Source organism: Chiloscyllium punctatum, chromosome 15 (genome assembly GCF_047496795.1).
Source record: "Chiloscyllium punctatum isolate Juve2018m chromosome 15, sChiPun1.3, whole genome shotgun sequence".
NCBI lineage: Eukaryota > Metazoa > Chordata > Chondrichthyes > Orectolobiformes > Hemiscylliidae > Chiloscyllium > Chiloscyllium punctatum.
This window is the reverse complement of record NC_092753.1, coordinates 4,970,741-4,996,684: the sequence shown is the minus strand read 5'-3', so window position 1 is coordinate 4,996,684 and position 25,944 is coordinate 4,970,741. Positions and strand designations below refer to the sequence as shown.

General features: G+C 44.4%; 1 protein-coding gene across 1 annotated transcript in view; it reads left to right on the top strand.

Moving 5' to 3' along the window:
* wwc3 (WWC family member 3) overlaps positions 1-25,944 on the top strand; it is a 193,974-nt gene that overhangs the window by 79,148 nt on the left and 88,882 nt on the right. The window contains exons 2-4 of the mRNA XM_072584498.1: positions 449-558; positions 21,028-21,231; positions 23,741-23,817. Of these exons, the coding sequence (XP_072440599.1) occupies positions 449-558; positions 21,028-21,231; positions 23,741-23,817 (391 nt within the window). The remainder of the gene's footprint in view (positions 1-448; positions 559-21,027; positions 21,232-23,740; positions 23,818-25,944) is intronic.

The following is a 25,944-nucleotide window of genomic DNA, read 5'->3' as shown; positions in this document are numbered from 1 at the left end:
AAAGGACTTCCTCACACCAAATGTAGTGGAAACCTGGAACCCTGTCCCCTCAAAGTAATTGAAAATATCAAAGCTGTTTCTTCAGCTCTGCAGAAAAGTCATTAACCTGAAGCTTTAACTGTGATTCTCTCTTCACACCTGCTAACAGGCCTGTTGAGTGTTTCCAGAAATTTTGACAGATTTTCCAGGATGTATTGTAATTTGCTTTCGTGTCAGTTGGTTTTTGTTTGGTAAAAGTATGTAGGGACATGGAAATAAGTTGGATGAATGGGAGTTGAGAAACGTTACCTGTAATTGAACTGAGTGGCATAAGAGGCTTGGGGGCATCATGACCCTTTTTCTGGTTGAGACTTTTATCAGTTGCTGCTGATATTTTAATTTTCAAACTAAATGATCTCCAGAGATGTTTAGTGCAGTCCTCACAGACTTCATTGTTACTTTTTTTCAGACTGACCAAGCCATTAACATTTGCTGACTGTGTTGGCGATGAACTGCCGTTGGGCTGGGAAATAGTGTACGATCCCCAGGCTGGCATTTACTACATTGACCACATTAACCGTAAGTATAACTGAGATTTCACTGTATGGAGGCGAATGTTTTCAGAATGGGTTATTAATGGGAGTGTGGGTGCTATCCTGCCAAGTTGAAAGCCATCAACGCTGATCGACCTCCCTTCCACCATGACCTGCATTTGGGAAGGCAACAAATCCATTCATTTGTTCTGAGGAGCCCTAGGGTCTGGTTGCACTACAGTGACTTAACCTTTTATTTTATTCAGTAATCACTCCACAGAGTTTAGCTTTTTGAATTGAGAACAAGGGGAAGTGATGTTAAAACCTGAACCCGACTGTTTAGAAGATAGATCAGGGAGCATTTCTTTCCCCCCCCCCCCAGAAAATATTGGCAATTGTTGTGTGGTGTGGGTGTGGCTTTCTTCTCCCGCAATGTGGAGCAGGGTTCAGTGGGGGGGGGTTTGGGGGTGGGAGCGGAATTGGAATTTTCAAGATTGAAAATGGTATTCTCTTGTTGGATAAATGCTGAGAGTTTTAGCATAGGTGGGGAAATAGAGTTGAGGTGTAAATTAGTCATGATCTTAACATCTTAGTGGAATATTCTTGAGGGGCTCTGGGTAATCCAAGGTGGAGGACTGGAAAAATTTCTGGCTGTAAGAGCTGCTCCTTTTTTTTTTGAGATATTTTAGGTGTTGGAGGTGATTTCCTCGAATTCCAGGAGCAGCAATTACTGTTTTATATGCTGTTGCATTGTTTTGAAACTTTGGATGTGTATGTAATGAGCTGCCAGAGGATGTGGTGGAGGCTGGTACAATTGAAACATTTAAGAGGCATTTGGATGGGTATATGAATAGGAAGGGTTTGGAGGGATATGGGCCGGGTGCTGGCAGGTGGGACTAGATTGGGTTGGGATATCTGGTCGGCATGGACAGATTGGACCGAAGGGTCTGTTTCCATGCTGTACATCTCTATGACGCTATGGCTGAATATCCTACTCCTGGTCCCATGTTCCCATAAGTTTCACCCCCATTAAAGAGACATGGTTCATGGCACATCGGGCGTGCCCTGAACCATTGTCTGGATGTGTGAAAATGTTCTTGTGCCATTCCATGGACCAAACCCAGGATCCCACATGCCTCAAATGGCAGGCTGTCCCTCAATATCCATCTCCAGAGATTATTTTGCCAAGCTGTGCACTTACATGCCCATACTATCATGTAGAAGCTAAGCAGCCTGTATAAGATGTGTCAGAAAATCGTCTTAAGTAAAAACAAAATTGTTTGTAAATTTCAACAAAGTTTAGTAAAATGTCCCTTTACTACAGAGCCATCAAGGTGTCCATGAAGAATATCTTTTAAAGTATCAGAGGCAGAAATCTTAAGCTCTGAAAACTTCTTAATCTTGTCTATTGAAATGTTGTGCAGTTGACAGCAGAACTCAGAGGTAGAGTTTGCAATCAAGCTGTATTTTCTCTGGGATTCAGCTGTTTCAACAGGTTAGTGGATGTCTGGGCTCTCAGCCCAGAGCGCAAAATGAGGCTTGGTCCTGTGAATAATACTTGAAATGGTTTAGATGATTAACACTTTCATTTCGGTATAAGAGAAGGACTGTTTTTGTAACATAGTCATTTCATAACGTTCCAAGTACCCCTGTCATCACTTATGGTGACTTCCAATCCCTTTCCCAGGTTAGCTCATCCTGCTGCACTCTGCTCCCATCTCTGGCCTTGGAAGATTACGCCTTTATAGCCAGGTTTTTCCTATGCAGCCACACACAGCTATGAAATTTCCAGAGTCCCACTAGCCACCTTCAAAGATGAAAATCCAGGCAATTACATCCAATAGTTGTGCTTTAACCTGTTCGCCAATCAACTACAAGTAGATTGGTATTCTTCAAATAACTCATTCATGTTGTGCTAATGGATACTTTTCAATTAAAACAATTCGCTTTATTTTCTCCCCTTCCTCCATTTTGGGGTTTTGTTCCTTTTTAAAGTTTTTTAAGCAATTAAAAGGTTCTTTTGTTTATTATTTATGTAAACTATGACTTGTATTATTTTTGAGAAATGTTGCAATACTTTTCACAATCCTTGCTTTACTGTGCCTGAAAGTGATCGATTCACTGATGGTCTTCTGAAGTGATTTGTGATTAATCTGATATTTATCTTATTTCACTGTTTGGAGACATTCAATTATATAACCTTTCTTTTGATAGTCAAATCAGTCTTAAAATGTCCAGCCATTATTGAGTTTCACTAATGTTTCTGTGTGGAATTGTTATATACATCAGGATGGCAATCAAATTGTTTGTTGTTTTGTCACCATGGTCTTGCCAGACCACAGGGGCTGCTCTCTTCATTAGAGAGAGAAGTGACTGGTGGTGATTTAACCAGGAGAGGGAAGAGATTGAGAAGGAGAGCCCTTCATGATAACCTCAAACCGGTGATGGGAATTGAACCCATGCTGTTGGCTTCACATTCCTCTGTAAACCAACAATCCAGCCAACTGAGCTAAACCGATTCTACCAGGATGGCAATACAGAAAATAAATTTAACAAAAAGAAAAATTCAGTTTTTTTTGCAAAAACAAAAGCTGCAAAGTGTCCTCTGGAACCTTGATTTGCAATTTATAAACCAGGTTTTGTTTTTCTAAATTTTTCTGGTTGACTGTGACTATCACAAGAGTAAGGACTTATTAACATCCTCCTGAGAATAATTGGAAATTGCAGAAATAGTGGAGCGTTTAATTGTGCCTTTTACTAGACCATTGTAAAATAAAAATCCACGTGTGATTTTGACAGAGCCGAACATGATTTTTGGTTTTCTGAGTGTTGGGTGAGAATTTATGCCATTGATACATTTCCTTGTGATTGGAAAATGCAGTGCAACCATCGATAAAATTGCAAAAAGGGAACAAAACTTTAAAGCTTTTCATCTTGCACTCATCAGGAGTAGGACACCAGAAACAGACTTGAAGGAACGAATGCCAATTTCTCGAGTGTGAGAAGATGATGGTGATTGGTCTATTGTTGGCATGGTGTGGAATAGTCAATTGTCAGTCATTGTTCCTAATGAAGGGCTCCTGCCCGAAACGTCGATTTTCCTGCTCCTCTGGTGCTGTGCTTTTCCAGCATCGCTCTAATCTAGTCATTGTTATCAGGCTGGGTAAGTAAGCTGTGATTGGTCCCCACCTACGTTCGGGACACCACCCACATCCTCCATGATTTTCGCTTCCCCGGCCCCCAACGCTTTATCTTCACCATGGACATCCAGTCCCTGTACACCTCCATCCCCCATCACGAAGGACTCAAAGCCCTCCACTTCTTCCTTTTCCTGCCGAACCAACCAATACCCTTCCAGTGACACTCTCCTTCGACTGACTGAACTGGTCCTCACCCTGAACAACTTCTCTTTCCAATCATCCCACTTCCTCCAAACCAAAGGAGTAGCCATGGGCACCCGCATGGGCCTCTTTGTAGGATATGTGGAACAGTCCATCTTCCACAGCTACACTGGCACCACCCCCCACCTTTTCCTCCGCTACATTGATGACTGTATCGGCGCTACCTCGTGCTCCCACAGGGAGGTTGAACAGTTCATCCGCTTTACTAACACCTTCCGCCCCGACCTCAAATTCACCTGGACCGTCTCAGACTCCTCCCTCCCCTTCCTAGACCTCTCCATTTCTATCTCGGGCAACCAAGTCAACACGGACATATACTATAAACCAACCGACTCCCACAGCTACCTAGACTATACCTCCTCCCAACCTGCCCCCTGTAAAAACGCCATCCCATATTCCCAATTCCTTTGTCTCCACCGCATCTGCTCCCAGGAGGACCAGTTCCAAAACCGTACAACCCAGATGGCCTCCTTCTTCAAAGATTGCAATTTCACCCCCAGACGTGGTCGACGATGCCCTCCACCGCATCTCTTCCGCTTCCCGCTCCTCCGCGCTTGAGCCCCGCCCCTCCAATCACCACCAGGACAGAACCCCACTGGTCCTCACCTACCACCCCACCAATCTCCATATACATCGTATCATCTGCCGTCATTTCCGCCACCTCCAAACGGACATCACCACCAGGGATATATTTCCCTCCCCTCCCCTAACAGCGTTCCGAAAAGACCACTCCCTCCGCGACTCCCTCGTCAGATGCACACCCCCCACCAACCCAACCTCCATTCCCGGCACCTTCCCCTACAACTGCAAGAAATGCAAAACTTGCGCCCACACCTCCCCCCTTACTTCCCTCCAAGGCCCCAAGGCATACTTCCATATCCGCCACAAATTCACCTGCACCTCCACACACATCATTTACTGCATCGGCTGCATCCGATGTGGCCTCCTCTATATTGGGGAGACAGGCCGCCTACTTGCGGAATGTTTCAGAGAACACCTCTGGGACACCCAGACCAACCAACCCAACCACCCCATGGCTCAACACTTCAACTCCCCCTCCCACTCCACCAAGGACATGCAGATCCTTGGACTCCTCCATCGCCAGACCATAGCAACACGACGGCTGGAGGAAAAGCGCCTCATCTTCCGCCTAGGAACCCTCCAACCACAAGGGGATGAACTCAGATTTCTCCTGTTTCCTCATTTCCCCTCCCCCCACCTTGTCTCAGTCAAATCCCTCGAACTCAGCACCGCCTTCCTAACCTGCAATCTTCTTCCTGACCTCTCCGCCCCCACCCCCACTCCAGTCTATCACCCTCACCTTGACCTCCTTCCACCTATCGCATTTCCAATGCCCCTCCCCCAAGTCCCTCCTCCCTACCTTTTATCTTAGCCTGCTGGACACACTTTCCTCATTCCTGAAGAAGGGCTTATGCCTGAAACGTCGATTCTCCTGCTCCTTGGATGCTGCCTGACCTGCGCTTTTCCAGCAACACATCTTCAGCTCTGATCTCCAGCATCTGCAGTCCTCACTTTCTCCTTGGTCAGGGTGTTGCAATGAATGCAGCAGAGATTCACAGTCTCTCTGATTCCATTTCTCGTCCACAGGAAAATTGCAATGCAAGTACAATTTCCTTTTGCTGACCTAAAACAGGGTTAAGTGCACTAATAAATGTAGCTTCCTGCACATGCAATAACTCATACTGTGATCCCAGCTGATGACCTGGGATTGGTTTCTGGTGTAATTCTTAGTGCAGTCCATTGTTTGTTTTAAAGGCAAACCCTGTTATAAAGATGTGTAAATCTGACAAAGAGCCTGGAGTAGTCATACACATCATTGATAAGTTTCCTGATTTTTCACAGTCTGTCAACTTGGTTTGTGAACGAAGATTGATAGTTGACTGTTGTTGCTATGTCTCTTCATACCATTGATGGACCAACCAATCAGCACCCTGTTCCCATGCTACCCATGATATCCCAGCTAATCAGCACCCTCTTCCCACATCGTCGATGATGTCCCAGCCAATCAGCATCCTCTTCCTACGCTGTCAGTGATGGTCCAGCCAATCAGCATCCTCTTTCCATGCTGTCAAATGATGGCCCAACCAGTTAGTATCTCTATTTCTCAACTCTACTTCCTAGCATCCCAGCCCTAATGAGTACAAGATGAAAAGCCGCGACCTCTTGGTTCCCTGTCGGCAAAGCGTTTTGGGTTGTATTGCTGAACAATTATTCTGTTAAATCTGGATGGGCAGTTTTGCCACTATCCCCTTGCACATAAGGGGGCCGGGAAAAGACAGAAAGTTCATTGCCAGCCTGATCTCTACCATTTTTGGCTTTAGGCTGAGTAAGTGTACCTCCCGTGTCTTGTTTGATTGGTAGCATTGTACTTTGCTGAAGTCACTGGGATATCATTTTAAACACAGGCGCGATAGCAACATGATTGGTTTCTGGGCAGTGGCAAAGACCCAAGCCATGGGTATGTGAGTTCTTACCCGAGAATGTGCAAGCTGGCTTGTAGGCCAGATGGGCAGCATCCAAGGAGCAGGAGAATCGACGTTTTGGGCATGAGCCCCTTCTTCCTGAAGAAGGGCTCATGCCCGAAACGTCGATTCTCCTGCTCCTTGGATGCTACCTGACCTGCCGCGCTTTTCCAGCAACACATTTTCAGCTCTGACCTCCAGCATCTGCAGTCCTCACTTTCTCTCTGGGCCAGACGGGGCACTGCTTCACTGCTTGTATTATACCTGTCACTTTTCGTGTGTCAGAATAACAGCAGTGAGCAAGGAATGTTCGGGTAACTCCTGGCCCAATGACTCGATGTGCCTCTATTGCTTAAGACATTCCTGATCATGATGGAGAATTTTTCAGCTCCTCAAATGGATGTGGTTGAGGACAACAGATTGGATATTTTCTCAACACGTTCTCTTCTCCTTTAATGTACTTTATCAACAAGTCAGTCAGTCACTTTTGAAATACAATCTCTCTCCACTTGTCCTTAGAATCCCTTTTGCCTGATTCTGTAACGAGGCAGATAAGCGATAAGAACTGATAAAGACATATTTCCAGAATTTACTGAACCCTAGCCACCATTATCCAGAATTAGATTACAGCTCCTTTTAAAATATGTTTTCTTTTCCCCAAGCATCGGTATCATTTGTGCTAATCTTTTATTACGTTGGGAATCTATCAAGCATTTTGTTATCTTGCACAACAGCCTGTGTTTGTCAAAACATTACTGAAAAGGGCATGTTAAATACCATCATATATATATATATCAAAGTCTGAATAGGTTTAATTACCTCAGGATGGGTGGGGGAAAGTTCAGATAATTCCACTGCATGGTAAAATCCTATACTGGTATTCATCTAAAGGCCATCGCACTGTGGTATTGAACTTACTTGGAACCCTGACTTGGAACTTTTGATTGGATTCCAGTAACAGTAACTGGGTCACAGTTCCATCTTGATGAATGAGCTGGAGGTGGTGGTCGGTGTATGGGTGGGATGGAAGGACAGCTCGAGTTTTGCACTGTGCCTCACTGTGTTGACTTGCGGGCCTGTGAAACCTCACATCAACGTTTGCCTCTTCATCGGGAGTTGGGAGGTGTATGGATTCCCTCTACTGGCTGCAGTCACGCCCAGCATTCAGGTAGATGGTTGGCATTGTCGGAGATCAAGCATCTTAGTCCTGAGGTATTTCTGCAGGAGTTCTTCAGAGTAGTGTTCGAGGCTCTACACCTTCAGCTGCTCCAACACTGACCTTCCCTCCACCATATGTGGGGACTTTTACTGATGTTCAGTATGATTTGCAAATCCACTGATGTGGCCACTGTGCCCATGGGGGGGGGGGGGGGGGGGGAGGGGAGGCGGTGTTGGGCAGCATTCAGACTTGGGCTCATATGTGGCAAGTGACAGTTGTGTCTCCGAAGTGCCTGGTAATGGCCATCTCCAAGAAGAGAGAATCTAACTGTCTCCCATGACCTTCAATAGCAGAATCATCACTGAATTCTCCATCTCAACATATTGGGGATTACCATTGACCAGAAGCTGAACTGGACCAGCTATGTAAATACCACAGGAGGTAAAGGCCAGACATTCTGTGATAGTAATTCACCTCCAGACTCTAAAGTATTTATTAGGCATGAGACATGAGTGTGATGGAATACTCCCCACTTGTCTGAATGAATGCAGCTCTTGAGGAGCTCATCCACCTTAAATGTTGACTTCCTCAAACCCAATGACAGTGTGTGCTCTCTGAGACCAGGGCTCTGTTGCCTCTCATAATCATCCCATTTCTAACCCTGAGCCATTTCTCCTTGATGCACTGCTTTACTCGGTGATGCCGTCTGTTTTTGAGTTGACCAATAGTGTACTTGGAGGAGAAAGTGAGGACTGCAGATGTTGGAGATCAGAGTTGGAAATGTGTTGCTGGAAAAGCGCAGCAGGTCAGGCAGCATCCAAGGAGCAGGAGAATTGACGTTTAAGGCATAAGGGCTTATGCCCGAAACATCGATTCTCCTGTTCCTTGGATACTGCCTGACCTGCTGTGCTTTTCCAGCGACACATTTCCAACAACAGTGTACTTGGACTTGCACAGAAGCAGGATTAGAAAACTCCCATCAATATTCTCAATTATCAAACCTCCTTTAAGCGTGCTGCAACTGGTAAAGAAAGCATTAATTAACGAGACACCATGATCTTTAAATTGGAATGACAGATTTAAGATAGCAACAGCAGTTCTTTTTTTTTAAATTATCTGACACATGTTTCTAACACAAATTAAGCCGTCACTATGTCTTCTCCAGACTGGTGAGCATTAACTGTAATGCATTTGTCTTGCATATACACAAAACTAGAGCAATTCACTGAGGCAGTTATTCTCTTCTTCACTGCATTATAGATCACAATCCTCTTTAGTTTAACAGTGACACAGCGTTCATTGCAATAGCATTCACTATAATTTCCCCATATTGTAGCTACGGAACATGTGCAGTTTTGAGTTAGAAATTCCATATTCATTTTCAAGGAATTCATTGCTTCCAGTAATTTCAAGTTTTCCTGGCTGCTAAAGAGTTGGATATTCCTTTGCTAATGGTTTAAGACTTTACTTTCTGTTTTGCAGCCTCCCCTTTTTCCTGTTCGCCCAATGCCCCACTCCAGGTCACAAATCCCAGACCCAGGTCATGATAGCCCCCACCTCCGAAGACCTGGAGCCAGCGCAGGGCATCCCTGAAGATCCAAAGCCCGGTTCAGTGTGCCACCTTCTGGTTTCTGGCCCAGACCTGGCTCAATGCTCCTACACTTCAAGGCCAGGAGTCAGCAAGATGCAATCCCCTCCCTCAGGCCTGGCCTTGGCTCAAGGCAACTCTCACCCCCTCCACCCAGATTCTGCCCAGTGCACCCCTTCTTCAATGTTCCTGGCGATCCCTTTGTTACGGCATTGTGGGTGTCCCTACACTCCAACTGCTGGCTGAGCCTGTGACACCCACATCTCATAAAAGAACAGGAAGTATCTGCTCCCACATTGACAACTTTCAGAGGAAGCAAATGTGCCCTTACACAAAAGTTCCGTTCCTGACAGCTTGCACGTACTAAGATAGATATTGCTACTCTTTGTCACAGAATTACCTTGTTACCCACTCATTCATTCCTACCTTGTTAGATTTGTGCATAACCAGTCATCCGCTTCCACACCTAACTTGTACAAACACTTGCTACTGATGTCCAAGAGTAGATAATCTTGGTAGCTATGTAAGTTGTGAAAGGTGTTTCTTTGGTTTTGACAATGTTGCTTGTCCAGGCAAGGTTCATTCTTAACCTCGTCCATGCAGCTTGCATCCATTTTGAGAACATGTGTGGTTTGGAAATATTTAATTAAGTAACAATTCTAATCTATTGCTTGCAGGGAGAAATTGGGAGCAATACATTTGCAAGACACCATTTAAAAAAAAATCTCTTACAGCTACTGTACACCAAATGATCAAAAGATTCATCTTGGGTTTTACCTAAAGGGAGTCAAAATACAAAGAAGTGTAGGGATAATAATCCAGATGTGTAGACCCTTGATTAGCTTCCATCGAGAATCTTATGGCCAGTTTCAGGAGTGAAACTTGGGCAGCCTTTACAGAAGTACACTTCAGTTTCAGCAGGAAGAGTAAAAAGAGTAAATTATGCAGACCTGTTGCACAAACATGGGTTGTTATTTCCTTGAGTTGAGAGCGTTAAGAGGTGATGTACTTAAAGTATTTAAATGTATTTGACAAAGCTGATACCGAGAAATCCAGATCAGAATCTTAAAATTGCGCTCGGCCATTCAGGAATGGCATAAGGAAGTACTAAAGGAATCTAGGGCATTTCTCCCGCAGGGCCAATTGACAACTTATAAACTGAGATTGATGGATTTAATCTTGGATAAGAACAATGGTAAATGAGTGGCTAAATTGGAGGTACACCTCTGGCCAGGATCTAATATCTTGGCGTAGGTTTGATGGGCAGAATGGTTTCCTCCTGCTGTTTGGTTTACCTTTCACAATATAGCAGTGACTGACTTCTATAATCCTTCATTGTCTACAAAGCACTTGAACGTCCTCAGGTTGTGAAAAATGCTGTATAAATTCGAGTAGAGGTTTATGAAGTCATTCAAGGCATGGATAGGGTGAATAGTCAAGGTCTTTTTCCCCAGGGTAGGGGAGTTCGAAACTAGAGGATGTAGGTTTAGGGTGAGAGGGGAGAGATTTAAAAAAGGACCGAAGGGGCAACTTTTTCACATGCAGGGTGGTGTGTGTATGGAATGAGCTGCCAGAGGAAGTGGTGGAGACTGGTACAATTGCAACATTTAAAAGACATCTGGATTTAAAAGACATCTGGATTTAAAAGACATCAATAGGAAAGGTTTGGAGGGATATGGGCCAAATGCTGGCAAATGGAACTATGCAGTTTTGGGATGTCTGGTAGGTGTGGGCAAGTTGGACTGAAGGGTCTGTTTCTGCGCTTATGACTCTGACGCTAAGTTGATAGCATCACTGGTTAAGGAGATCAACTGGTTGCCTTGAGTGTTTCAGATGGAAGTGAAGGAGGAACCACTGATTTCACGTTGCTTTCTGCACCTACCCTCCTGCACCCATGACCATCTCAATTTTGGGGTTTTATCCTCGGTATTTCAACCCGTTCACCGTCACTTGTCAGTTCTAGAAGGGAGCTTTGTGTCACCTACAGTTTAGGGTGTCTCTCATTGTCTCCAGTGGCCAGCCTGATTTCAGGGCTATAACACAAAGAAAGAAATGAACCACAAACAAATGTCAGCAGTAGCACATCCAACCTCGTGAGATTGAGATTGAATCTGATCGATATTTTATCTCCCCACCCTGGCCCCTATCACCCTTCAACCTCTTAGAAAATTTTCAAACCAAGATGAGTCACTATTAAATCCCAGCCTCAGCAGCTTTCTGGAGAGGGGATTACAGATTTTGTGTACCTTTTTAGTGTGAAGAAGTTGGCATTCCTGAGTGGCTTAGTTTTACATAAACACTGGAAGAAATCATTCCTTTGCTTAGCCTACCAATCATAATCATAAATACCTCAATTAGATAATCCCTAACCCTTTAAAATGCGAGAAAGTATACAGTGTCCGCAACCTGTCCCCTCAATTTAACTCTTTTAGGCTAATTGTCATTTTGATACATTGGCATTGGGCCCCCTCTCAAACACCAGTGCAGTGTGCACTTCCTGAGCCCAGAACTGAGTACAGCTCCACAGATGGAGTCTAACCAGAGCTCTGTACAGCTGGAGCATAACTTTCATCTCTTTATATTTCAGTGCTCTTGAGATAAAGGCCAACATTCCATTCATCCTTTTGGAATTTTATGTTAAATCTGTCCAACATTTTCGGTGAACAACCCCATTTCAGAATGCCATTTGCTGCAATGTGTCTCATGTTGCCGTAGAAACACTCATCCTCTCTTATAGAAGGAAATAAGTGCTCAACTCAGCTGAACTGGTAATTTATTTATTTGTGTGAAGAGTTCAAAGTTTTTACAGTAAGAAACATAATTCTCAGTATATGGAAGTAATTAAAAGACGAGTTGTACGAGCTTATCGCTCCAAGGCTGAGCTGACTCACCCTGTCGAGTGCTGAGAGAGCCTTTGGTGGTTAACTGTGACCCCAACCACGATCAGATACATATATTCATGTTGCAACTTTAAAATCTGACCTTCTGAGTTGGTGATACTGAAGATTTTGTGTATCACAGAGTACTTTAGCCACTAAAGGAACTATCTCTTTCTTCAAATACCTCACGTTACCAGCCCTGACTGGAGTTGATCCAATCTTTGATTGGCCAAGAAAATAAAGCTAGTCTTTCAATTAATCGAGAATACTGACCAGCCAAACTGCCGGGTAATTTCTAATAATTGTCTCATCTGCACATCAGTGGATTTGGTTGTTTCCAGACAATTAGTTTTTGCCCATTTTCTGTTGTGTATATCTCCATCAACGTGCTGTTCTATCCACAATTATGTAACTCCCCTCACCATCCCATTACCTCGCCATCCCATTACCTCACCCCCACATTTTCGAGTACACTAACTGGTGATTTCTACCTGTGTGGGGAGTCCAAAACTGATGGTGAGCTATCAAAGTTAGTCAATGATATATCCACAAGGCAATTCAGGGTAAACTGTTTTGTTCATTTTTTATTCACTCGTGCCTGGGAAACACTGGCTGGGCCAGTGTTCATTGCTGGTCCCCAGGTGGTGGTGAGCTGCCATCTTGAACCACTCTTACTCACATGCTAAGCTAGACCCACAATGCCCTTGGGGAGGAAATTCCAGAATTTTGACCCAGCAACACTGAAGGAATTGTGATACATTTCCAAGGCAGGATTGTGAATGACTTGGAGGAGTACTTGCTGGTGGTGGTGTTCCCATGTATTTGTTGCCCTTGTCCTTCTCGATGGAAGTAGTCCTGGTTTTGGAAGGCGCTGTGTAAGAGTTTTTTGTGAATCTTTGTAGATGGTGTGCCCTGTTGTTACAGGGAGTGGATACTTGTGAATGTTCTGGCCATCAAGCGGGGGCTGCTTTGAACTGGATGGTGTCGAGCTTCTTGAGTGTTGTTGGAGCTGCACCCCTCCAGGCAAGTGGGGAGTCCTCCATCACACTCTGGACTTGTGCCTTATAGATGATGATAAAATTTGGGGAGCCAGGAGGTGAGTTGCTCACTGCTATATTCCTAGCAGCTGGCTTGCTCTCTTGGGCACTGCATTAATGTAACCAGTCCAGTTGAGTTTCTGGTCAATGGTAACCTTCAGGAAGTTGATAGTAGGGGTTTCAGTGATGGTCGCATCATCGAATGCCAAGGAGCAGTGGCTAGATTATCTCTTATTGGAGATGGCTATTGCTAAGCATTTGTGTGGCACGAATGTTCCATAGCAGGTTGGTGATAATGTGTAACTTGAGTATCATATGGAGATGTAGAAAGGAATAGCACAGATTATTTAAGGGGAAGATAGATCAACAAATGAGGAACAACAGAATAGAAGGATTTATTAATAGCTCGATGAGGTAAGGTGAGAGGTGACTCGTGATGTAGCTCCCACAGTGGCCAGTTTCTGTACCATATGTTCTACGTAACTCCACTCAAACCTGAGTTGATGTATTATAACAGTACTAAATTAAATCTTTAAAGATTTTGGGGTGCATTAGGTTTCCAGCTAAAATGAAGAATCCAACTTGCAGTGTTGTGTTGGAGTCTCCCATGCTTTTTGTTAGCTGGAACATGTCCTGTATTAAAGCTGCTACTCCCAGGTAATGATGTGCTGAGACATCCTCGGCTGCCCTTGGGACTTGGAGTTGAAAACTCCTGTTCTGCAATATGAACAGGAAAATTGCGCAGCTGTTAGAAACCATAAAGAGTTCAGAGTGCTGCATCATTACACAAGGTTGACTTAGAGGCTGTTGTTTGTACACTACCCTATTATGAAATTCATTCCATTCAGTCCATTCTGCCCTTGCCAGTTCTTTGGTGGAGCTATATAATTAGCCCCAACCCTACCCCTGCTCTTTATCCAATTTACCTGTCTAATGTTTCTCACACAAGTATTTATTCAATTCCCTTTCGAAAGCTATGATGAGAAGCTGCTTCCACAACCGTTTCGGGCCTTGCACTCCAGATTTAACCAACTCACTTGTTTGGGAAAGAAATCCTCTTATTGCCTTCAATTCTTTGTGAGCCACTGTAAATCTGCATCTCTTTCCAATGAAATTGTTTTTCCTTATTTAGATATGAAAACTGTGGATGATTTTGAGCATCTTTATCGATGCTCCTGTCTGTTTGAAATGTAGGTCAGTCTATTTGCTGTTGTGCCTCCTCTGTGGTGATTGGAGTTACCAAGTTCAATGATCCAAAGTTTCTAGATTCATTTTAACTTCATGGCCTGCTATTTCAAAGTCATTTGTGAAGTCAGACAAAATGCTGTGCACTTGGTTTCAATTTGGAGCGTTGAATATTTTAAAGTTAGAAAATGATTTCATGATTATGGATTCAATCCGTCGAAGGGTGGCTCAGTGGTTAGCACTGCTGCCTCACAATGCCAGAGACCCAGGTTCAATTCCACCCTCGGGCAACTGTGCAAACACCCCCACAGACATTATCCTCGAGTCTGCACTGATTTTCTCCCACAGTCCCAAGATGTGCAGGTTAGGTGGATTGGCCATGCTAAGTTACCCCATAGTGTCCAGGGATGTGCAGGCTTGGTGGATTAGTCATGGGAAACGCAGGGTTACAGGGATAGGGTAGGGGGTTGGATCTGGATGGGATGCTCTTTGGAGAGTTGGAATGGACCCGATGGGCTGAATGGCCTGCTTCCACGAAGTAGGGATTCTGTGAAGGCAAAAAGCATCCTTACCTGTCCTGGTACATTTTGCCTGCCATTACTATGCAGAAGGGAAGTTGCCTCCTGTATCAGCACATTGACCTTGAACAAACTGTGGCTCTAAACTTGAGGACCAGCAAAAATGTCAATGTTATGCTGTTTCAGTGTGTTGTGGTTTACGCCAGGCTGACAGTGGAGTGTATTGCTTTCAAAATAGAGTCCACTGAGCTGTTTGACAAGTAAGTACAAGCAAACTTTCCTTCCATTCTCTTTAAGGTTTGATATGGATAGAAATGTGTAGCACACAACCAAAATACCTTGTGCAAGCTCCTTACAAACTCTTAGTGAAAGATATCCTCCATTGTTTCATTTTTGAGACTTGCTTTATTGTTTTATACATGAGTACAAACCTCCTCCTCACTGTTACTAATGGTATAAGATATGGGGAGAAACACCATTCATAGAAAGAAAATATTCTCCCTGTTTCTGTGACTGGTCTGATTTACTGGATCTGAATGGCATAAATTCTCTCTGTTTTATAGAAACATAGAATATAGAAAAGCACAGCACAATACAGGCCCTTCGGCCCACGGTGTTGTGCCGAAGATTAGTCCTAATCTAAAATAAAATAACCTAACCTACAACCCCCCCCCTCAATTCACTGCTGTCCATATGCATATCTGACAGTCACTTAACTGTCCCTAATGACTCTGCTTCCAGCGCCACCACTGGCGACGCATTCCATGAGCGCTCAACTCTCTGCGGTAAGGAACCTACCTCTGACGTCTCCTCTATACCTTCCTCTTAAAACTATGACGCCTCGGGGCTGTCAATCCTGCCCTGGGGAAACGTCTCTGGCTATTGACTCTATCCATGCCTCTCATTACCTTGTGCACCTCAATCAGGTCACCTCTCTTCCTCCTCCTCTCCAGAGAGAAAAGTCCAAGCTCAGTCAATCCCTGTCATAAGACAAGCCCTCCAGTCCAGGCAGCATCCTGGTAAACCTCCTTTGCACCCTGTCTGAAACCTCCACATCTTTCCATAATAGGGCAACCAGAACTGGGCACAATATTCCAAGGGTGGTCTCACCAGGGTTTTGTAGAGCTGTAGCAAAACCTCACGGCTCTTAAACTCGATCCCGCTGTTAATGAAAGCCAAAACACCATATGCTTTTTTAGTAACCCTATCCACTTGGGTGGCAACTTTGAGGGATCTATGTACTTGAACATCAAGATCCCTCTGTGCCTCCACACTGCCAAGAATCCTGTCTTCAATCCTATATTCAGCGTTCGAGTTCGGCCTTCTAAAATGCATCACTTCGTATTTATCCAGGTTGAACTCCATCTGCCATTTCTCAGCCCATTTCTGCATCCTGTCTATGTCGTACTGCAGCCTGCAACAGCCCTCGATACTATCGACAGCACCTCCAACCTTTGTGTCATCGGCAAACATACTAATCCACCCCTCAACCTCCTCATCCAAGTCATTTATAAAAGCTACAAAGAGCAGAGGCCCAAGAACCGAGCCCTGCAGGACACCACTCAACACTGACCTCCAGGCAGAATACTTTCCATCTGCAACCACACTCTGTCTTCTGTCAGCCAACCAATTCTGAATCCAGGCAGCCAAATCTCCCTATATCCCATAACTTCTGACTTTATGGGGAACCTTATCAAATGCTGAGGTCCATATACACCACATCCACTGCTCGACCTTCATCAACCTGTCTCGTCACCTCCTCAAGAAACCCAATAAGATTTGTGAAGCATGACTTGCCCCTCAAAGCCATTCTGACTACCTTTAATCATGCCATGCTTTCCCAAATAGTCATAAATCCTATCCCTCAGAATTCTTTCCAAAACCTTGCTGACCACAGATGTAAGACACTGGTCTGTAATTGCCAGGGATTTCCCTATTCCCCTTCTTGAAAAGAGGAACAACATTTGCCTCCCTCCAATCCTCTGATATGACTCCCATGGAGAGTGAGGAAGCAAAGATCTTTGCCAGCGGCTTAGCAACCTCCTTTCTCACTTCCTGGAGCAACCTCGGATATATCTGATCTGGCCCTGGGGACTTATTAGTCTTAATGTTGCCAAAATTTCCTGCATGAAAATGTGTTTCTGGAAAAGCGCAGCAGGTCAGGCAGCATCCAAGGAGCAGGAGAATCGACATTTCGGGCATGAGCCCTTCTTCAGGAAAGGCTGATGCCCGAAACGTCGATTCTCCTGCTCCTTGGATGCTGCCTGACCTGCTGCGCTTTTCCAGCAACACATTTTCAGCTCTGATCTCCAGCATCTGCAGTCCTCACTTTCTCCTCCAAAATTTCCTGCATGTCAATTTCAATCTGTTCAATTCTGTTTCCTCGCTTCGTAAAGTTTTCATTCACAACCAGATCCCTTTCCTTAATGAAAACCAGAGCAGAAAACTAATTTAGGGCTTCTATATCTGCTCAGACTCCATGTACAATTTCCCTCCTGTGTCCCTGATCGGTCCTACCTTCTCCCTGATCATTCTCTTATTCCTCATGTATGAGTAAAATGCCTTTGGGTTCTCCCTAATCCTTCCTGCCAAACCTTTTCATGCCCCCTTCCTGGCTCTCCTCAGTCCATTTCTGAGCTCCTTTCTGGTAAGCCTGTAATCCTGTAAAGCAGTGCTAGACCCTTGCTTCCTCCACCTTACATAAGCTGCCTTCTTCCTTTTGATGAGAAGCTCCTCTGTTCTTGTCATCCAAGGCTCCTTAATCTTACCCCTTACCTGTCTCAGAGGAACAAATTTATGCATCACTCGCAACACCTGCACCTTAAACAGTCTCCACATGACTGCTGTGCCCTTTCTGTGGAACATTTGCTCCCAGTTTGTACTTCCCAACCCCTGCCTGATGGTGTCATAATTTCCTTTTCCCCGATTAAATATCTTCCCATGGTATCTGCTCCTCTCCCTCTCCATGGCTATGGTAAATGTGAGGCAGTTATGGTCACTGTCACCAATGTTCTCCCACTGTGAGATCTGACACCTGTCCTAGCTCATTGCCAAGCGTCAAATCCAAAATGGCCTCTTCCCTCATTGGCCTGTCTACATACTGAGTAAGGAAACGCTCCTGAACACACCTGACAAAAACGACTCCATCCAAACCATCTGCACGAAGGAGGTTCCCGTCAATATTGGGGAAAAAACAGCCCTGCTATGTCTGCACTTTTCCAAAATCTGCTAGCCTATGAGTTCTTCGATTTCTCTACTGCTATTAGGGGGTCTGTAGAAAACCCCCAACGAGGTGGCTGCTCTCTTGCTGTTCCTAACTTCCACCCATACTGACTCAGTAGACAAACCTTACTTGTCTATCTTCATTTCTGTAGCTGTGATGCACTCCCTGATTAGCAATGCTACATCCCCTCCTCTTCTTTCCCCACACCCTGTTCTTTTTAAATGTTCTAAACCCTGGGACATCAAGCAACCATTCCTGCCCCTGTGAAACCCACAGGGGTTTCTGGTCTTCCCAAGTTGTATCAAAAAAGGACAAGTCTCTTCAGTCACATCCCACCAGACAACACCCCTTAAGCCAGCTGTGATTGGTTTCTCTCCTATGATATACCCTTGAGAGTAATCACTGAGGATCTCAAGCTTAAGTGTGAACTTGCCCTCAACGGCTCTCTTTCCCTTTCCACCCTCCAACTAGGCAATTGAGCATGTTGGGCTCGGACTGCTTCTCCCCCATTGCCACCTCTATATTTTTCCAAAGCAGCCAACTAGCCATTTTAAGAATTGAGGGATTTTTAAAAAAAAAAAGCAAAGTATGTGTGAGTAGGGTTGCACATCAAGTCTGGAATTCCCAGCGTCCTGACACAGCAGGAGTGAACACATCGAGCTAATGAAAGCCTATGTGTGTGAATCGATCCATGGTGCAACACTTTGGTGCTGTAATTCCTGATGGGCGAAAGGTCTGCACTGGAGTTTATGCTTAACATCGGCTTCCTCCGATCTAACTCCATCGTGGTACCCTTTGATTTTAATATTCTTTTGTTCCTTTTGTCCTCGGGCAACTTGTTACACGCCAGACTGGCCAATAGCTAAATATTGCTGTGTACTGGATGTACATGAGTCAAAGAAATGCAAGGAAGCTGTATGTGGAAATACACAATGACGTGCTGATCACCGTGTAGGGGAAACAGTGCGAATCAAGTTCCACTAAGGTGGTAGATCTTAACTTTGCTATTAGTTGAAGTATAATTGCTTCCAGCACTTAGGAAGATCGAAGAAGGCCATTCAACCCTTTTGAGCTGCAAGGTTAGATTGGGCTTGACTTTATTTCAACTCCATTCCCTTTTGGTTTTCTGTTGGCATTGAACAAAAATCGATCAATCTTGCATCGTGCAGTGCGCAGAGACAAAAACAGAAATTGCTGGAAAAGCTCAGCAGATCACGCAGCATCTGTGGAGAGAAATCAGTGTTAACTTTCGGGTTGAGTGACCCGTTTTCAGCACGGGCTTCTCTCCACAGATGCTGCCAGACCTGCCGAGCTTTTCCAGCAATCTCTCTTTTTGTCTCTGATTTACAGCACCCGCGATTCTTTCAGTTTTTATATACATGCCTCCCTCCCTATTGGTGGTGCAAAAGGTAATAGTAATTCTGGATGTCTGAGCAACCTACCCACCCCACCCCAAAACTAAATCTCATTGTGTCCAATGTCGTGAGTTTTGTCTTGTTTCAGGACATTCTCCTACAGCGCACACAAGGCTGTCTTTGCAAGGAACACTTGCTTCCTTTTTCTAGGATGTTAAAAATCACATAGTCCAACAGGTTTATTTGAAAATATTAGCATTCTGAGTGCTGGTCCTAACGTTTCACCCGCCTTCATTTTACCACAAACCGTCAATGATGTTAAACTGCCAAAAAAAAATGGACTCGTCACTGTTATCTCAAAGATGACTCCCACCCCCACCCAATCATCTCTACGGTGACTAGATATTTCGACATTTGTCTGAGCTGGCTGCTAGACTTCATTGCTACCTGGAAAATACTGCTACAGTGCTTGGGGCAGTGCTGTGGTCAGTTTGTCCCATTCTCTTCTGTAGTGCTGCTCAGCAAATGTTTCTGCTGCTCAGACGCACCCCAAGCCTCCGTTTGTGACCCAGCTTCGACAGTGCCAGGTATTCCTCCGTTGCTTTCAGCGAAAGATGCTGTTAACTGCTCACCATCAACTTCCCTGTCACTGTGAGTGAAGACCCTAGGGCTGCGCTGCCCTTCTGTGTCGTCGTGATGTGGAGGAGCTGGTGTTGGACTGGTGTGGACAAAGTTAATGCCAGTCCTTCCAAGTAAACCAGTTGGATTATAATCCGGTGTTGTGTGTTTTCTTTGGCTTTTGTGTAGCGGTCTGGCACCGAAATGGGGGGGATCTGTCAGCATCAAAATGTGGGATTGCATTAAAGTAGCAATAATACAAGTCTGGAACCATATTATTGACAAACAAGGCATTGGTATGTCCCTACTGGAAAGGCAGTGGGGTGAATGGTTAGATTATAGGCTGACTTTGGAGAAAATTATCTTCCTTTAATTATATTTCTATTTATAGTTTTTTTTTTACGATTGGTCATATCTTGTATATGTTGGAGATATTTGTATGGTTAGCAATTTTTTAAAATGCCAATTCCAATTAAATTACAGTGTGGATGACTGTGTGTGGGGTGCATTTATTTATCTGCACCTGGTTTCTTCCTTTCATGAATGTTCAGGATGTGGGTGTCCCTGGCAAGACAGGCCTTTATTTTCCCCTCCCTAATTGTCCCGGAGAAACTCCTGCAGATTGTGTGGTGAAGGTACTCCCACAGTGCTGGGGAGTTCCAGGATATAGACCCAGTGATGATGAAGGAGTGAGCAATGATTAGTTTGAGCACAGGGCTCGAGCAGACAAGGAGGCCAGACATATTTATTTATGTAGTCAGATTTTGAAAGAAAAAACATGTCCATGATTGACACCCAAAGAAGTCCAGTGGTACATATGTTTTTTTTGAATGCAGATCATCTCCGAAATATGTGAAGTGACTAAAAGCAGGCAAGTTTTGCAAATGATCAATGCTTCCTTTGTGAATGCCTTGCTGCTGATTAATGAATCATATGTGAGCTTGTGTGGTGGAATGTAGCCTTGAATGAGAGGGAGAAAAATATCACGATGGGCTGTTAAGTTGCACTGAAACGTTTAAGGGAAGGGCTGAGTCTTTTCCTGAACTGACTAAAGTTTATCGCCCTGCAGAGATCACGCAGATCGAAGACCCCAGGGCACAATGGCGGCGGGAGCAGGAGCGAATGCTGAAGGAATATTTGGTGGTGGCTCAGGAAGCTCTGAATGCCAAGAAAGAGATCTACCAGGTGAAGAAGCAGCGCCTGGAGCTGGCCCAGGAGGAGTATCAACAACTGCACGACCTGTGTGAGAATGATAGCATTTCCCACGTCAGCTGTAAGTGCCTGTGACAAATTCCTCCTATCTCGTGGCACGGCTTTTCTGGGTTTGCAACTTTTCAAGCGGGTTTCACACAGGATCGGAGTTTTAAAAAACTCAGATGCAATTTTGTCCGAGTTTAGGCCAAGCTGCCCACCCCAATCAGCGCGGCTTCAGTGTGAGTTCAAAACAGCTGGCCCTTCCATATTGGGGATTTAACGAATTTGTTGCTGGTTGGAAAACTGGTCTTCTCCCAATTTTATACCCACCCCCCCCCAACCTCCCCACCCTCTCAACCACATACTCTCGCCTGCTGGCATTCCTGAACTTGTTATTTGACTCTGTGGAGCTGCTGAGAATTGGAAATACTCACCCCAGCTGCAGCCAGCCACTCGCTGGAATGTTGAGGTCTGCTGCTTAAACAGCAGCATGACTCAAGCTCAGCAAATTCAGATTAGCACTGAAAAGGTACCAAGGTAGCCATTTAATGTGTTGACACGTGGCCTTTGATTTTTGTTTTGTTAACCCGTAGTGTACTTACTGAAGCCAGCTGTGTGGCCCTGCTCCCACTTACCAAGGTCCCGTCACTAATCAGTTAACTCCCCAGCAATGTACAGGTATTGGGTGTTCATTGCCAGCAGTAGAGAGAGGCTTTCAGCATGAAATTTGGGAAGGGTTTGGATTCAAATAATTGATTTTCGACCTTTTGGGCCAGATTCACAGTTCTCTTTCCCCCCCCCCCCCCCCCCCCCCCGCCAACCTTCCCCAGTATGGACCCTAGGGCTGCAGGCAAAATCTGGCTTGGCTTCATTATTTTAGTTTTGCCACATTGCTGAAGAAAGTGAGTTCTGAAGACGCACCCTGTCTCCTTCATTTTTAAGCTTTTTTTCCCCTCCATTTCCTCTAAAACCACACGCTGAGCTCTGATGATGTCTCCGAAGAAATGGTTTGCGTGTCCCATACTATGCTGGACAAAGACCATCTATCCAGCCAGTCCCATATCAACATAAGACCTTGTGTTTTGTGATACCGACACTGCCAACTCCATCTGTTGCCACATGGAAAGTAAAACAAGAGCAAAAACAAAAATCCAGCCAAATAGACATCCAGGGATGAAATCCCAAGTAAATTGCTTTCTAAACCTCGTAAGTGATCACAATTATTCCAGTAGACCACTCTAGCCCTGATTTAAGTCCAGTCTTACTGTATCTTCCTGATCTCTTCCCCAGCCAGAAACTGCTCCAGGTCTCGCTTCAAGGGACCAGTAAGCTGATGTTGACCACACAAGCCTGTTCCACAGCTCGGCTACTTGAAGAGCCATATCCCGACCTTTAACCCTGGTCCGTCCTTTGCATTAATTTGAGATTGTGACAACTGCACCCTTCTAACCTGTTTAATTGAGACAAGTGAACACAGTCTCCTCTTCATACCATCTTATAACATGTGCCCTTTGCAGACCTTTTATTTTAAGGTAGCCCGTTGATGCGTGATGGTTCCCAAACTTTTGGTAAAGTTGTTTTTTTTTATAGCCTCTTTGTTAAATTCTGAAGGACTGTAGGGATTTATTTACGAGGATTTAGCCAACATTAGTAGCAGTAGGGCAGCGGCCCATGTGTTTTCACCTGTTGTTTTCAAGTTCCTTACTCACTTTCTTGTGAGGAAGCCCATTGCCTCATTAAACACACACTATTAACTTGCAGGAGAAAGTGTGCAGTAAATTGCTGCATGACTTTATCATTGGTGTGGAACTGAAGTGCTGAAATTATACTTGGAGTTCAGCCTTGGGAATTGGGCATGTGTTACCCCCTAAGAGGCCGGTGTTGGGGCTCCCCTTCCTGAGCTGCTGCATTCCCTGTAGTGAAGGGGCTTCAGTGTTTCCACCAGGAGTCTTTATAATGGTTTCACGGGTGGGGGGGCAATGGGGAAATGAAGAGCCAAGTGCATTAGCTGGAGTCATGGATAAGCTGGATCAAGCAATAACTGCTTTCCTTTCCCCTTCTCTTGTCTTCAGAACATTTAGTGAACAGGTTGGATTTTGAACAACTGCGTTCTGTTGATACCAGAATCTATACTGTCGGAAAGCTTGTGGTTGAAATAAATCGTAGCTGGATTTTGAAAAGCATGTATCAATGATATTTCCTGTTTACTCCCAAGATGCCATCACCCTGAATGACACTGTGGGTGCTATGCATCAAAACGTTCGTTACTGCTAGTCCGTAGTGTTGATTTTGACTGATGACCCAATGGTGGAGTGGGTCATGATCCCTCCCCTCAATTATCTCGAGGTCAGACACTTGGCCTTTTGGATGACGTGACTCCATTCGTTCACTGCCTTCGACCCTCTGACGTTGGCCATCAGACTGGACACATCAGTGTTAACGTTTCTGCTCCTGCCCAATTGTCAGGCCACTTCCTGCAGGTCAGCTGCACCAAACCACCCTGCTGCTGTATGGAGCCCAATAGGTTTGATCATTATGGGAGCTTTTCGTTTCTGTTGGTTACAAATTCCTGATTTTTGTCTTCACAGCTTACTCAGGTTCATCCTCCAACACAAAGTATAACCCTGACCAGATCAAAGCTGAGATAGCAAGTCGAAGAGAGGGGGTAAGTAAGGATCTGAATTTGACTGCGACCACATTCGGCTTGAGCAAACTGAGCTGCTGGGCTAGATTGTAAATGGTTGAAGTTTTATACTGGTACAGAACTTTTGCAATGCTATAATGCTGAGTAAATACTGCAACGAGACAGGCTGGAATCACAATGCCTGCTTCACAGTATTTAAAGAGGTGAGAAGAATGTTTGTAGGAATTATAAGTGACATTTTCTAATGCAGAGTTACTGGGATTTTGACAAAGGGAGTGTTTCCAAAACAATTTTAGAAATAACAGCAATAAGTCCAAGCCAACATCAATTTGTAAAAGAAAAGCAAAATATACTAGGGTGGGGGATTTCAGGACGAGACGATATATTTTTAAGGTGATAAGATCAAGATTTTAAAAAAGACATGAGAGACAATTTTTTTTATATACAGAGTGTGGTTAGTGTGTGGAATGAACTGCCAGAGGAAGTGGTAGATGCAGGCACAGTTACAACATTTAAAAGACATTTCGATAAGTATATGAATAAGAAAGGTTTGGAGGGATAGGGAGGTATCCCACAGGGAGGTAGGACTAGTTTTAGTTTGGGATTATGGTCAACATGGACTGGTTGGACCGAAGGGACTGTTTCCATGCTGTCTGACTGTACATTAACTGTTGATACTGGATAACCAACATTAAACACAACAGTAAAGTGCAAGAAATACTTTGCAGTCCTCACTTTCTCCCTTCATTTGGGAAGCTCCCTCTCGATTTCACTAGGACCCGGAAGTGAAAGGCTCAGTATTGAAGGTTGGATTTTCAGCACTGAATAGCCAGTGATCTCAATTGTAGCTGAAACCAGAGGGAGCAGAGATTGAGTCAGATTTAACATTGAGCATTTTCCTGTTCCATTCCAGTGTGTGTGATGTGACCATTTGGAAACGAGCTCTGGATGAGGAGCAGTGGTGTGACTGAGATCCAAAGAACTGAGATTCTAGTTCTGGGGCATCGCATTTTAGAGGCCTTGGAGAAAGCGTTAGGGGAGCCAGGGCTTAATTGTGTTGAGATACGAGGGAAGCTGGTGTGGTTCTCTTTTTCAACAGAGAGGTTTAATAGTGATGCTCGCAGTTTGGAAGATTTGAGAAGAATGAAGATAGTGGAATTATTTTTACTGGCTTTGGTAACCAAAAGAGAGTGTTTTAAGATAAATACGAAAAGAACCAAAACTGGAACAAGGATTATTTTTTAACATGTACAGCACAGAAACAGACCCCTTGGTCCAACCCGTCCATGCTGACCAGATATCCTAACCTAATCTAGTCCCACCTGTCAGCACCCGGCCCATATCCCTCCAAACCCTTCCTATTCTTATACCCATCCAGATGCCTTTTAAATGTTGCAATTGTACCAGCCTCCACCACTTCCTCTAATTTGGGATACTTTGCCTGAAAGGTAGTGGGAGCAATTATTTGTGATTTTCCAAAAGGGAATTGGTTTAATCCTTGAAAAGGAGGAATTTGAAAGACTATGGGAAATGGGAGGTTGGTGTCCAAGGGATTAAGGAGTTGCTGCAGTGTTAGTGCAAGATTCACCAAGGAACAGAAAGCAGAGAATAGCGGTGAAAATTGTTTTTCAAAGCTATGAGAGCTATGTGCTTATCAATATTGGGATCAGTGGTTTTATTTTTGTTAATTCAAGTGACTTGGACTGGTTATAATTTTTCAAGTTTTCAAGTAATATAGAACTTAGAATGTAGTAAACAGTGAGGAGGTTAGTAAAAAAGTGCAGTTTGTTGAAATGACAGTACAAATGGCTGATGAAATCACACAGTGAGCTGATGTGGTTTAGTGGGAGGAAGGAATACAGTGAAACAAAATCATACAATTCAAAAGAGCCTGCAAGAGAGAGATCTGGGAGTATGTGCATAAATATTTGAGAGTGACAGGAAAAGATTGAGAAGACTGTTTCTTTTAAAAAAGCATGTGGGTTTCTTGAGAGTATACACAGAGGCCCAGAGAACAGGGAAAGTCTGGACAACACACTTCAGTAAGGAAGCCAAGGTTTGTGGAACACGTAGAAGAGAGTTATGAGAACAGTACATGGGATGAGGGAATTTGAGAGGCTAAAACTGCTGGATTCCTTCCCCTTTTTG